This window comes from Bactrocera neohumeralis, chromosome 3 (genome assembly GCF_024586455.1).
Source record: "Bactrocera neohumeralis isolate Rockhampton chromosome 3, APGP_CSIRO_Bneo_wtdbg2-racon-allhic-juicebox.fasta_v2, whole genome shotgun sequence".
NCBI lineage: Eukaryota > Metazoa > Arthropoda > Insecta > Diptera > Tephritidae > Bactrocera > Bactrocera neohumeralis.
The window spans coordinates 61,524,058-61,538,560 of NC_065920.1; the positions used below are offsets into that span (position 1 = coordinate 61,524,058).

General features: G+C 37.2%; 1 protein-coding gene and 1 long non-coding RNA gene across 2 annotated transcripts in view; one reads left to right on the forward strand and one right to left on the reverse strand.

Annotated features, from left to right (window-relative positions):
• The window catches only part of LOC126752869 (uncharacterized), a 143,929-nt gene extending 131,266 nt beyond the window's left edge, over positions 1-12,663 (reverse strand). Inside the window, exon 1 of the long non-coding RNA XR_007666047.1 lies at positions 12,610-12,663. This is a non-coding gene — a long non-coding RNA (uncharacterized LOC126752869). The remainder of the gene's footprint in view (positions 1-12,609) is intronic.
• LOC126752862 (myristoylated alanine-rich C-kinase substrate) lies at positions 920-2,905 on the forward strand. The gene is made up of 3 exons (XM_050463866.1): positions 920-1,217; positions 2,038-2,300; positions 2,416-2,905. The coding sequence occupies exons 1-3, from the start codon at positions 1,195-1,197 to the stop codon at positions 2,571-2,573; spliced, it is 444 nt and encodes a 147-aa protein (XP_050319823.1). The 5' UTR covers positions 920-1,194; the 3' UTR covers positions 2,574-2,905.
• Positions 12,664-14,503: the final 1,840 nt, after the last annotated feature.

Genomic DNA, 14,503 nt, shown 5'->3' on the forward strand with positions numbered 1-14,503 from the left:
TTGGTTGTTTGTGTAAAATTCGCTTATAGCTGATTTGTTGCTCGGGCTTGTTTTGCGCATATTTTTCAAAGCAGATTCGCCACCTTGCAAAAATTTCTCTCAGTTGACAAGCTTACTTTAGATAACATGTGTTTGAAATGTATATATGTACGTGTTTGTATATATGGTATATGCATTTTAGCAAAACAGCACGGCGACCAATTGTTCAAATGAACGCTTTATCAAAATCACACCGAGCGTAAATGAAAGCGCATACATATAAAATGCGCTATATATTCGAAATGTCATAAAAAATGCGAAATACTGCAAAAAAAATAGTTCAGAAGTAATAGAAAGCGAAAGGTAGCAATTTTGTCATTCAGCATTTGTCCAGCCGGCAAACAAACTTGTCATATTTTAAAGCATATTTCGTATAGTGTATTTGGCGCTTAAAGTAACGCTACTTTGTTTCTATGTGCTGAAAATTCCACCTATTTTCATGTAATTTTTCTCGGTACTATTTTCATTGCCACATGCAAATCTCGTTCCACGCCGGTCGAAATCGTATGCAAAATTCTCTGCGTTCCGTTCCTGTAATGCTGCCAGTGTGACCATTTCGCCAAACGCTGTGCGTATCTGTGGCGTGTGTATGGCGCCTTTAAGCGAAAAATCAACACCTGCTCGCAATATGCAGGTATGCATAGAATTTTGTTTGTAACTTAATGAAAATTTGTGCAAAAAAATTGTATTTCTGCGTTATTTAGAAGTTATAGTCTGTACACAATCTACTGTAAAAAGTGACAACAACTCATCAGTAATAGTTTTTCGTTGGGTTTTCGTATATGCATACAGGTATTCAATTCATGTTTGGCTGTTATTCGTGATTTCGTGAATGCAACCGTGTGTTTCGTGTATCTACCTGTGTACGCTGAAAAGTGTGAAACGTCTCATTCGGCGTTAGTTGCTTCTACGGTTCGGACGTGTTTGTCTTCTACTATTTTGTTCGTCAAATAAAGTCATCTTTTTAATATACATATAAAAAAAAAAAGTTGATCAGTTTTGAAGATTTTCTCCATCGCAGACTTATATTTAGCATCATCAATTGCTACACTCTTGTGTTTTATTCATAAAACATACACAAATCGCAGTTCATTTGAGCTTTTAGTATTCATTCCTGTTCGTTGAGCAAAAATACAATAAAAAACTATTAACAAAATGGCCGATGTTGTTGAAAAGAAGTGAGTTACACTAATTACTTTTGCAATTATGCTTTTATATATATATGTATGTATAGTATGGTTGAAGTTATATTACAAGAATTGTGTTAAATTAAAAGTGTGCTAAAAAAGAAATATGGAAATTTTTGTGTATATAACAAATAGCGGCATTCGGCGTCGTTTTCTGTCTCTTTCGCGTAAATACAGCGTACCTATAAGACATCGCATTCGTTTTTGGCGCGACATATACAACGCAGTCGGCTTTTTAAATCAAGTAAACGGAAAAGGTGATACATACAGGCAAAAACCTTTTCCACCACGCAATGCTCTATGCATAAGCACAACATTTAAAGCGTTCGCTATTTGCGGCTAACTTTTTTTTTTTTCGCTTTTTCTTTGCTTTTGCATATTCCTTGTGCGTTTTTGTTGCGCTAAACTAGTTCTATTCACATACATCATTTATCAACGCTTCGCTTATATTCCATTCGTACAATTTTTGCCGTATTCGTATGTATTCGTTTTTGATATATTTTTGTTGCGCACAAGCTACGCTATTGTATCAATAGCAATGGTAATTCTCTGGAAGGTTTTGATACATATTTGGTTTTTTATTTTTTGTTGCCAACTTCAATAATTCTTTTTCTTTTACTTTTAACGCTTCGCTACAGCTAAACAAATAACGAGTTTTGCTTAAATGTGCAAATTCAAATGAAGTGGCGTTGTAACCGTTGTAGCTTCACGAAAAGTATAGCTATGATTCATTTTAGTTAGAATAATTGTATTGGGCACAGCAATCATAAAAGTATTTCTTTTTAACGTTTAAATTTTTTAATGTTTTCAGCGAAACTCCAGTTGTCGAGAAAGTCGCCGCTGATGAAGTAGAAAAAGAAGCACAAAAAGAAAAAGAGGTGGTTGAAGAAGCAGCAGCACCAGCCGCCGAAAATGGTAGCGCTGACAGTGCAACCGCCAAGGAAAACGGTGATGCTGAGGAAGTAGCTGCTGAATCTACAACCGAAACTCCAAAAGAAGCGTCTGCCGAGGCTGAAGCTGTCGCTCCTGCAGAAGAAAATGGCAAAGATGAGGAAGCGGAGAGCGAAGCAACTGGTATGTAAATCATTTATACATATATACTTCACAAATATATATAAACATTAAAATAAATCTATTTAAAAAGACTAAGAAGTAAAATATATATTGATGCTTAAATAATCTGTTACAGATGCAGCACCCGCCGAAGCTGTTAAGAGAAAAGTAGCCGAAGAAGAATCAAAAACAGAAGATTCCACTGCAGCAACACCAGAGAAAAAAGCTAAGCTGGACGAACCTGTCAAAGAAGACAACCAAAACGGTTCCGAAGCATCAGAAGTTGCGGCTTAACTTAGTTCTTAATATAACATTTAAACTATTCAACATATTCAGTAACAAAAACAAAAAAAATCAGAAAAAGTGTACACCCATAGAATTTAATGTGTATGATTTTATGAAAAAGTGTTCAGTTTTTTATGAGGTTGAGACACTTCCATAATCAATCTTCTATCTGAAGCGACTATACTTTTACAGTTGACATCTACAAAGAGAGAGGGGTGCATTTTGCTCATTATTTCCTGTATTTATAGCAAATCATCCCTCTTACCAAGAAAAAGGCTAAACCTGTACATTCAAACAAATATTCAATAAAGTACTCGACTTACGGTGGAAAGTCAAAGGTAGTAATTTCTAGTGTATTCTGGGTATCAATGAATGGGGTTGTTTGTTTAAGCGTAAGCACGTGGTTTTAAACCGTATTTGACGTTACTTTTGAAAGTACAAGTATTGCCGTTCTGTCAGGTAAGTCAAGCGTTGTTTGCGCAAGCCTTGATGTTGAGTTCTTGGCCTTGTATCAGTTGTACAGTTTTGTTGTGTACAGTTTCTAGAAGTTTCACGGCTCGTACGCTTTGCGCAAATTCCCGGAAGTGGCTTGTTTGACGAAAGGTCTGCGTTTGAATTAAAACTAGTACAGTTCGAACGCAGTTTCAGCGTGTGAAGAACGCAGTCTTTGTCAAGAATAAAGCATATTTATTTTGTATTATATTATTTGCTTTTATATTTTATTAAAGAGATAGCTAAATAAATTAATAATTATTTACGAGCTACATCAATGCCTTTTAAAAATATGACGTAACTTCCTCCGTTGTTACGACCATCTAAAGCTTCGTTCGCGAATAAAGTTTCGTTCGGACTCTTTGGTTATTGTGAATTATTGCAGGGTGTTACAAACATTTTACAGTCTGAAGCATTTAACAAAAAAAATTTAAGAAACGAGTTTTTGTTTTGCATATCTCTATCGCTATATATCGAAAGAATATTTATTTGAGAGTATTCATCGAAAATATAAAGTTTAGACCGGCGTTTTTTTGAGTGTAGTCGGTTACCATATTTTTTAAATAATTTCGATTTTTTGATATTTTGATAAGACTTCATTTTGTCAAAAATCAAAATTTTGACTGGTCTTTCGATTATTATTTATCTATGTATTGTCATAACAACAATTTTTGGCGGAAAAATCTTGATTTTTTCGGAGGTCCTCTTGGAGATCGAATTGCAAGAAGGTGTTAAGAAAAGGGTTTTGATTCCAGACCGACCATACCGTTTTTATTATAATTTACCGAAAAACACTCCATTTGTCCAACCAAAAATGAAAAGGAACATTTGAAAGAATAAATGAACAAATTCCGTTTAGACCTTATCAGCTTTAGTGCCGTTTCCTCAATACTCGGTAAATATTGTCCTTAACTTCTGGTACCTTAATCTAGCTTTAACTGGCAAAACCGTTTTCACCAAGTTGTGATTAGTTTACCTACAGATAGTTTGATTATTGTGAATGTTTGCGGAAAACTTGCATTGTGAACATACAAAAACTGTATAAACGTCCTTACTTAGGAGACAGGTACACAGCTGATTTTTATTTTGAACACTAAGTTCAAACGAAAAGTCGGTAAAATTTTTAAAACAAAAATTAGCAACAATGAAAACGAATTTCGGTATAAAAGGAGTATGTGCTGATAGGGGAGCTTCTCCAGAAGAGGAAAATAATGTTGCTTATATATATAAATATATATTTTAAAATATTCGCTTTTAAAAATTCTAAAATTTGTATAAATAACAAATGATATTTCACAATGTTTAACAAAATTTTTCACATTTTAGATTGTTTACAATTATGAGGAAAACTAGCGTGGCCACATCTTAAAAATCAAATAAAAGGAGCGTTCTAAAGTAAACAAGACTTTTTTGAATCTAGCGCCCCAGGTGGCGCCATCTATATGTTAGAGTTAGAATCTGCTAACTTTATCGATTGTTCAGTGAGAATTTCATGACATTTCATTGATTGGAAGTGAAGTTATTGCGTTTTAAGTGTCAGTATGTTTGTGTTATCGGTGCGAAAATGAGCTTCGAACAAAGAGCCAACATTAAATTTTGTTTTAAAATTGGTAAAACTTTTAGCGAAATGTTTCAATTGATGAAACAAGTTTATGGCGATGATTGCCTATCCCGTTGCAGAGTGCACGAGTGGTTTCAACGTTTTTAAAGTGGTCGGGAGGACATAAATGACGGTCAACATGAGGGCCAATCAAAATCCGTGATCACCGGAAATTCCATCGACACTGTGTGTGAATTCATCAAAAATAATCCGAAATAATCATTGAAATTCATGGAAATGGAATTGAACATCTCCAAAATATCGATTTATCGCATTTTGACCGAACATTTGGGCTTACGAAAGGTGTGCGCACGGTTTGTTCCGCAAAAAATTGACTGATGACCAAAAATTGCTCTCATCGATCGACGCTTGTGACTGATTATTTGACCAAAAATCACCTCATATGGCACCGTGCGACTTCTTCTCTTTCGGAAAAATGTATTTGCCCATGAAAGGAAAGCGTTATGCAGGCGTAGAGGCCATTCAAAAGGCTTGCACCGGCATACTGATGGCCATACCGGCCAACGAGCTAAAACACTCGTTCGACATTGCAAAAAGCTGTATTGAAGCAGAAGGAGACTATTTTGAATAAATTTTTTTGATCGAAAAAACCATTTGTTCTATTTTTTTGAAATGCACCTTGTATGAAGGATTTTCAACGACAGCATTTTCTTCGTTAGTACTTTCACGTAATTTTTTTCAATAACTAAAAAAATCTTTCTAACACTTTTCAAGCTATAATTGTGTTTGTGAACATTTCGCGTAGTGCTCCTTTCTGAGTTGGAGGAGAAACAAGTTAAATAATGGTTTTCTCAATATCAGGTTAGCAACTACATATCTGTCAGTTAAATTCTTGTAAACTTTACCGAAAGAAGAAATCTTGGTTAGTTCCAACCAGAACAAGGAAAGGCAGCTGTCAGCTGTCTTAATTTCTATAAGCAAAAACTATTTGGAGTGTTTATAAATTGAATTTCGGTAGGCGATGGTATTTCCGATTAATCATAACTCCTACGCTCCTAATTTGCATGGTCATTGTAATAGATTACGCTATTTTAAATGACCGTCTGTCTTGGCATACTTGACTCTTCTATCTATCTTCTGTCTATTCTATATCTCAGATACCAATTAATATCCTGAATCCGTCTTTGAGTTTGTAGTCATTGTTCGTTTGATTGCCTTAGTTTCTTTTAATGTGAACACTTCTTTACGGAGTGATTTGAAAAATTAGTAAATAAATCCGTGAAGTCAAGGGAAGGGCTCAAAAACTGGCATATAAAGTCGTAAATGAATATATTTCGTTTACAGACGCATCGAAACTCATACCGTACTTAAGCGGAACCCAAAGCTTTCAAGAAGGTGTAAACTATTTCACATTCCAAGTGTAGCCAGGTCTTTCTCCATCTGGTTTTTCCAACGGAGTGGAGCTCTTCCTCTGCGTCGAATACCCTCAGAGCTGGAGTGTTTTCATTCATTCGGACGACATGACCTAGCCAGCGTAGCCGCTGCCTCTTAATTCGCTGAACTATGTCAATGTCAGAGATGATGAGTGGCTTGTAGAATTTGATATTTGCTCGTCGGGAGAGGATTTTACTACTCAATTTCCTACTCACTCCGAACTAGCACCTGTTGGCAAAAGCTATTCTGCGTTGGCTGACGTTGTTGTTGGTGTTAAAAGACGAAATTATCTACGACTTCGAAGTTATGGCTGTCAAAAGTGACTTGGAATTTCCAATTGGCGCGAAACAGGGAAAAGGAAGAACAACTGGCAAATGTTGTAAACTCGGCTATAAAATCTCGTAAGCGGTGTCTACGTCAATAAAGAAGAAATAAACTATTTCACATAAGGCTTGTTCACAATGATCAAACAGATCTAGGGCGAATGTATGAAATCGAATTAATGTTTCGATTTTAATATCCACAAAGACAATAGCACCCCTAATGGGCATGGAACAATGTTTTTAAAGATTCCTAAAATGAAGAGCTTTCAAAATAGCCGTTATTACAGATAATAAGTAATATCCTCCTTATTCGTCCAAAATTTCTAACCCTCAAGTGACCTTTTCAACTTTGGAAATTAAAAGAAGTTACACGGAGATTAGACTAAAATGGCTGACAGATGTGAAGAGGACATTGTTGTTGTGTAAAATATTTATATTTTTTTGATTTTTCGGCATCGAATCGATCCAAGATTGCAGCACAGGGAAGCCTCCTGATCATTTTGTTTTCTTCAGGCAGTTAATATACTTATGTAGATGACTGCTTACGAATTTCTGTAAAAGTTGATTGTCATTTTACCGGAAACTAGTAATTAAAAGTCTTTGCTTTCTTCGGAACAGATTCGTCGGGTTAAGTCTACTATTTCGACTTTCCATTGGTTTGCAGTGCATCCATGTTTCGTCGACGGTCACGAAATTATTTCTGATTTCTCTTAAACAGCGTGAAGTATCGCTTTGAAGTGGTCTCATCGTTGCATTTGTATTTGTCACATTGTCCTCCGTGGTAGTCGTTTGTGGGCGTCTTGGTATGGCTCATCAAAAATCGACTTGCGATCATGTTGAAACTCGATTAACAAAGTTTTGACTGTGACTATAAACCGTGCTTTTTCTACTCCAAAAATCAAGCATCAAACCAAGGACCGATATTCCTCTTTTTTCCATTTTTTTCAAATCTGCGGACAACCCCATCCAATGATGCATCATACGCCGCTTTTGCCCCAACAAATAGACATTGCCATCTATTCACAAACAAACATATCTACATGCATACATACAGACGAGTTTCATACAAAGAGGATAACACAAAAATAGGTGCTAATTGCGCGTAGATAAATACTTAGCTGGGAGTACTTGTTCCCATAATTATCGCAAACAGATTAAAGTGAAGTGTTTAATTGTCGGCTATAAAGTGCGGCGCTTATCTTAGCATGGATTACTACCGAACTATTAACGCAATAAAGCGCCACAGCGGAGCAATCAGCGGCGTCGTTGGCGGGCAAGCGCGGTAATTCGGCGGCAAGTTGAAAAACGCCAGCGGCAAAGCAGCGACTGCGATAGATTTACATGCCTGTGTGTTGGTAGTGAGGAACGGCATGGTGGGTCCAAGCAGCTATGGCGATTTTAATTATTCGCCCAGCTATGCATATTTATTTCAAGCCATCTCGATAATCGCATATTCATGGCGGTGTGAGTGCTTGAAAACTTCGGGAGAAAAAGCTGAAATTTATTGAAAAGAAAAAGCGCTGCATCTTGGGTAGTGTGATAAGAAAACTTCTACCAACAACAACGTATAGTTGAGCAAAGCAATTAGCTGGAAAATATTGAAAATTTATGCAAATACATATTTATGCTTGATTCAAAGCGAAAACAAACCGAAATGAAATACTAGAATAAAAAGAATTAATTACACAAATTGCTTGCAACTGTAAATAAATATCTTTAGATTTGCGACAAAAAGTACAAGATGGTTGCATATATTTAATGCTTTTGTAGCTAATAAACCATCTTCTTCCTCTTTACGGGCATAGACACCGCTAACGTGGTTATAGCAGAGTTAACAACAGTGCGCCAATCGTTTCTTCTTTTCGCAATTTGGCGCCATTTCGAGTTACCAAGTGTGCCAGGTCTATTTCCTCCTGATCTCTCCAACGGAGGGGAGGTCTTCCTCTTTTTCTGCTTACCCCGGCGGGTACTGCGTCGCATGTTTTCAGAGCTGAAGTGTTTTCATCCATACGGTTGACATGACTTAGTCAGCGTGGCCGCTGTCTCTTAATTCGCTGAACTGATGCCAGTGTCATTGTATAACTCGTACAGCTCATCGTTCCATCGACTGCCGTATTCGCCGTTGCTCATGCCCAATGGACCATAAACCTTCCGCATAACCTTTCTCTCGAAATCATCGTCCTTGCCTCTGCACCTTATAGCCAGACGGGAAGAATTGTTCGTCGAGAGAGGACTTTACTTCTCAATTGCCTGCTCAGTTCGAAGTAGCACCTATTGGCAAGAGTTATTCTGCGTTGGATTTCAAGGCTGACGTTGTTGTTGGTGCTAATGTTGGTTCCAAAATAGATGAAGTTATCTACAACTTTGAAGTTGTGACTATCAATAGTGACGTGGGAGCCAAGTCGCAAGTGTTATGACTGTTTGTTTAATGACAGGAGATATTTCGTCTCGTTCACTACCAGACCCCTTTGCTTCGCTTCCTTATCCAGTCTGGAGAAAGCTGAAGTAACGGCGCGGGTGTTGAGGCCAATGACATCAATATAATCGGCGTACGCCGGCACTCTTATAAAAGATTGTGCATCGATTCAGCTATGCAGCTCGAATTATTCTCTGCAGTAGTAGATGGAGAAGCCGCACGTTAGGGAGCCGCCTTGTCTGAAATCTCGTTTGGTAACGAACGACTTGGAGAGGTCCTTCCGGATCCTAACGGAGCTTTTGATATTGCCCAACGACAACTTACACAGCCGTATTGGAAAGACAGGGCAAGATAATACTTCAACATGACAACGCTCGGTCGTATGTCTCCAAAGTCAAAAAAACATACAAGGAAATTTTAAAATGGGACATCCTACCCCACCCATTCCTCGCCGTACTTTTCTGTTTTGGCTCGAAAAGAAATTCAGAAGCTTCTACAAGGATAGGATTCTAAAAAAAATATAGTATTCGATATTATTATTGTTATTGAACGGTGATCGCCTAACGGATTGTCGGTGGGAAACTAGGCTAAATTTAATATTAGTAAAAATCTTGTTTCGATACTAAGATTGAAATAGGGGTTCTCCAATTAACTGACTTCATCTAATTTTATATAATGTTCTGGGAAGGTGACATATGAGGAAGTGAACGATTCATTGATGACGTGCAGTGCTACACCTTGGGTATTAAATTCATAGCGAGGAATGAAATTCATACACATACATATGTACATATATTCAGAAATTCTAAAAAAGTTTCAACCACATAAAATGGCTTTGCCAAATTTACTCTCACTTTACTTTTTTGTTTCGATGCTCTAATTATACCCGGAACGGGGATAAGGCCAGGAAATTTGCAATACCCGGAAGGAAACGTTGGAGACCCTATAAAATATAGTACATACATACATACGTATAATGAGTCGATTTAGCCGTATCCATCGGTTTGCCGTATACACATGAATTAGTCCCTTAGTTGTTGAGATATCGATTTAAGCACATTTTATTTTCTCTACCAGCTGCATATTCGTTGGGATCGGATCGCTATATGCAGCAAAGATGCTATACAAATGAAACGATCAAAATCAAGTGCTTGTATGGAAACCTTATTATTTGTGAAGGGTATTCCAGTTTCAAACCGAAGTTAACTTTTTTTTCTTGTTTTTTTTTTCATTACGAGAGAGTGCATTCGAATAATTGTATAACTATTTCATACAGCCAATAAACTTTGCATGCATTTACACTCAGTTATGAGCTTTGAATTTATGTCTTGTATTGATAGGGTGGTTCTGTTTAATGACAATGCGAATATATATTCATATGTATATATTTTCAGATGTTTGAATTTTCGTCACTAACTTTGCTAAAAGCTTTTCTTCTATTATTAGCGGGGTTATCCATATCACTACTAAAAGCTTCTTGAATATGTTGCCATTATTTTTCTTCTCTGCCCATATACCGGCGAGGAGTTGCGGGAGGGTAGAAGCCGTTGGAGGAGAGGGGCGGTGAGCCAAGCTGGTTGGTGGAGGGGTTTAACTGACAGAAGCTCTCTATCAACTCCAGCTTCGGACTTCCTGACTATTGCAGTGTTTTCCAAGCCATGGTTGCAGCCATTAAGGTAGCTGTAGATTTAAAGTTCCGAAGTGAAGCCTCCTTCAGAGTAGTGACCAGCCAGGGATCTACTGATCTCTTTGCCCTCAGTAAGGCTAGCCTCTCCCTAGTTGTGGGGCTTTTAACAAGCCATTGCCCTAATGGCATCTACGCTGTAGAACTGAGAATCTTATCAGACGCCATCTTCAAATGCTGTATGGAAGAAGATGAGGTGGAAACAACTCAACACTTCTTTCTTGACTGTCCCGTGTTTGGGAGGTCAAGACTTAAATACTTGGGAGCTCATACCATTAGACATTCTTCTTTTCTATGGCTTCACAAAGGACTACATATAGCAGTCCACGTGCGATCTCTCTAGATCAGCCCTCTAACCTAACCTAATCCAATCCCTGGTTCTATGTTACAGCGGATCAACGATCGAAAAGACTCCTGCTTAATATCTTGCTTATTACCTTTTATTGGTTACTAAGTTTAAAATAAAGAGTACTGCTTATTGTCAAAAATTTAATGATCAGAATCAAGTGAGATCTCTTGGATTAACATTTTTGGCATTTCCAATTTTATCCGATTATTTGTGGCGCTTCTCTTACTTCCACTGCTGTGATTTTTTATGTTGGCTGGCATTTAGAAGAAGTTACACATTTCTGATATTCTCGAATTTCGGAAGGTCTTTTAGCAGAATAGAAATATATGATCCCCTCCAAAGCATGGCGAGGGATGGTCGGCTTGAAGAAATAATTGTATAATTTTGATTTTGCCACAGTCATTAGGGATCTGAAAATATTACCCACGTTCCAAATAATGTGTGACACCCTAATCGGCGTCTTCACACGGTTCTTATCCTCATACTCACATAAATATTCACATGCACTTGCCATAATAGATTCCAAATTTTTGCCTGTGTGCGTGTGCAGTCGAATGCACTTACAATCAATTTTTACACATACATATTGGTAAACGGTATTTGGTTAGTACCGTTACAGCGATTATTCATTTGTTTTTATTTTCGGTGTTCTTATGTGTGCAACCTCTTGAAGATAATAATAATTTAGTGCTGTTGAAATGACTTTTGACCATCACATCCACAATTGATATTTCCCTTATAGCAATTCAAGCAAAGTTAGAATCTGCATACGCGTGTATGCCGCATTTGCTTTGTATTGCCAGCTTTGCCATACTTGCATACATAGGTGAGGATTAACATGTTTGTGTGTAACAACAATTTAGTGAATGTGTTGTTAGTGTTGATGCATTCCCAAAAAGTTACTGCTTCAATGGATTCATACTTTTTCTGTTTTGTTTGTAATCATCCCAAAAACGAATGGATGATAAATACTTTTAAATGTGAAGCTATCGGTTACTCCTCGAAGTCATTTTGTGGGCATAGATTCTTCGGCAACTGCTCGTAAGTCAACCAAAGTGTGATCAATCATACATTTCAAATGCGAACGGTGGAGATTTTTGTTCGAAAATTAATAAAAGCTTTGGAATGCTAACTGTAAATGCACTGTTAGATATGTGGAGAGCTGAGAATGCTCCACTAATTTCCAAATTTAAGTAAAACAAGAAAAAACGTTAACTTCGGTTGCAAGCTGAATACCCTTCACAGGTCGATCGTTAGTAACTATGTGTTCAGTTTGTATGGAAGCTATATGCTAAAGTAATCCAATCTGAACAATTTTTTTACTTTAAGCAGTAATCCATGTCAAATTTCGTGAAGATACCACGCGAAAGTTTTCCACACAAGTCCTAGATTCCGATCGTTTGTATGACAGCTATATTCTATAGTGAGCCGATCTGAACAATTTCTTCCGATATTACATTATTTCTATGAACAATAACTCATACCAAATTTCGTGAAGATATATCCTTAAATGAGGAAGTTTCCCATTCAAGCATTTGATTCCGATCATTCAGTTTGTATGGCAGCTATATGCTATAGTTAACCGATCTGAACAAAATCTTCGGAGATTATATTGTTGCCTTAGAAAATAATCTATACCAAATTTCGTGAATATATCTTGTCAAATGCAAAAGTTTTCCATACCAGCACTAGATTCCGATCGTTCAGTTTGTATAGCAGCTACATGCTATAGTAAACCGATCTCAACAATTTGTTCATATATTACATTATTATCTTAGAAAATAACCTGTGCCAATTTTTGTGAAGATACATTGTCAAATGTGAAAGTTTTCCATACAAGGCCTTGATTCCGATCGTTCAATTTGTAGGGAAGCTACAGTTCCGACAAATGAGCAGCTTCTTGAAAGGAAAATAACGTTTACTAAATTTCAAAACGATATCTTAAGAACTGAGGGACTAGTTCGTATATATACAGACAGACGTACGGATAGACAGACGGACATGGCTAAATCACGACAAACTTAATATACCCTGTTCAGGGTATAATAAGAATAAAATTTGGCTCGAAAACCTCGGATCTTCTTGGAACTTTTAAAGGGCCCATAGAGCGAAGCGATGTCGCTTGGGAAGGTCGAGTGGCTTCAGTTCTTGCATAAGCTGTATTTTGTTCGCTTTCAATTTAAGATCTCGGTGTAAACTGCATCAAGTCGTTCCATACGTCAGTCCGAGTTGCTGCGAATGGCGCCGAATTGAATTGAAGATCAGTCTGGGTGATGGTGTTGCTAATAGTACCATGGGTAGGCTGATTATGTTGACCATAAGTTCAGCCAAGCGTGTGAAACACATTATTTACGAAACGTCAACATTCGTAATAAAGTTAAACGATTTGTAAACGTTGTTCAGGCGTAAGTCTTTCCATGATCTGTCATAAAAGGCTATTGAAAAAAGACCTCTACTTGGATCTTTGATTCATAATTTGAATGTAATACCATTCAAACATCTTCACTTTGTATATATCAATGAAAGAGATCGAGGTCCTCTTTTTGTTGTTGTTCTGAAAGAACGAAATACTTTTCCCGAACATCGCTGGTTGCTTTGATATGTAATACGAATGCTATGATAAAATATTTCGGTTTCTACAAGTCTATGAGTAACACACCCGGAAATTTACACGGACTTTAAGTTGCGCGCGTGAATCGAATCTTACAATTTTTTTTCTTAGATCGATACAAACTTTTTTTGTTCGTGTGAGGTTTAATTTTTCGAGTTTTATTACCGAAAGGAGATAAATTACGAGTTCGCTTGGAATTTTGCATTTCAAAAGTAAACGTCTACGATATAGAAAATATTGCAGAGCTTTATATCGGGTGATTTTTTAAGAGCTTGATAAACTTTTTTTTAAAAAAAAAAACGCATAAAATTTGCAAAATCTCATTGGTTCTTTATTTGAAACGTTAGATTGGTTCATGACATTTACTTTTTGAAGATAATTTCATTTAAATGTTGACCGCGGCTGCGTCTTAGGTGGTCCATTCGGAAAGTCCAATTTTGGGCAACTTTTTCGAGCATTTCGGCCGGAATAGCCCGAATCTCTTCGGAAATGTTGTCTTCCAAAGCTGGAATAGTTGCTGGCTTATTTAGACTTTAGACTTTTTTTGCCCCACAAAAAATAGTCTAAAGGCGTTAAATCGCATCCAATCCAACTGCCCATGCATCCCGAAAAATGCACTGTTTGGTGTGGTTTGTACGCTGGTGGAATCATTGGACCGTATTTTTTCAAAGATGCTGTTGGAAGCAACGTTACGGTGAATGGCGAGCGCTATCGTTCGATGCTAACAAACTTTTTGTTGCCAAAAATGGAAGAACTGAACTTGGTTGACATGTGGTTTCAACAAATGGCGCTACATGCCACACAGCTGCATTCTATGGCCATTTTGAGGAAAACTTCGGAGAACAATTCATCTCAAGGAAATGGACCCGTATTGGCCACCAGATCATGCGATTTAACGCCTTTAGACTATTTTTTGTGGGGCTACGTCAAGTCTAAATCTACGAAATAAGCCAGCAAATTCCAGCTTTGGAAGACAACATTTTCCAATAAATTTTGAATTCCATCTGAAATGCTCTTGCCCAAAATTGATACTTTCCGAATGGACCAATGATGATAGCCGAATCAAACT

Excerpts from the sequence above, each read along its gene's own strand:
- LOC126752862 (XM_050463866.1), top strand. The coding sequence starts at position 1,195 with ATGGCCGATGTTGTTGAAAAGAA. Across the intron at positions 1,218-2,037 it reads GCCGATGTTGTTGAAAAGAA|CGAAACTCCAGTTGTCGAGA; the intron begins GTGAGTTACACT and ends TAATGTTTTCAG. Across the intron at positions 2,301-2,415 it reads AGCGGAGAGCGAAGCAACTG|ATGCAGCACCCGCCGAAGCT; the intron begins GTATGTAAATCA and ends AATCTGTTACAG.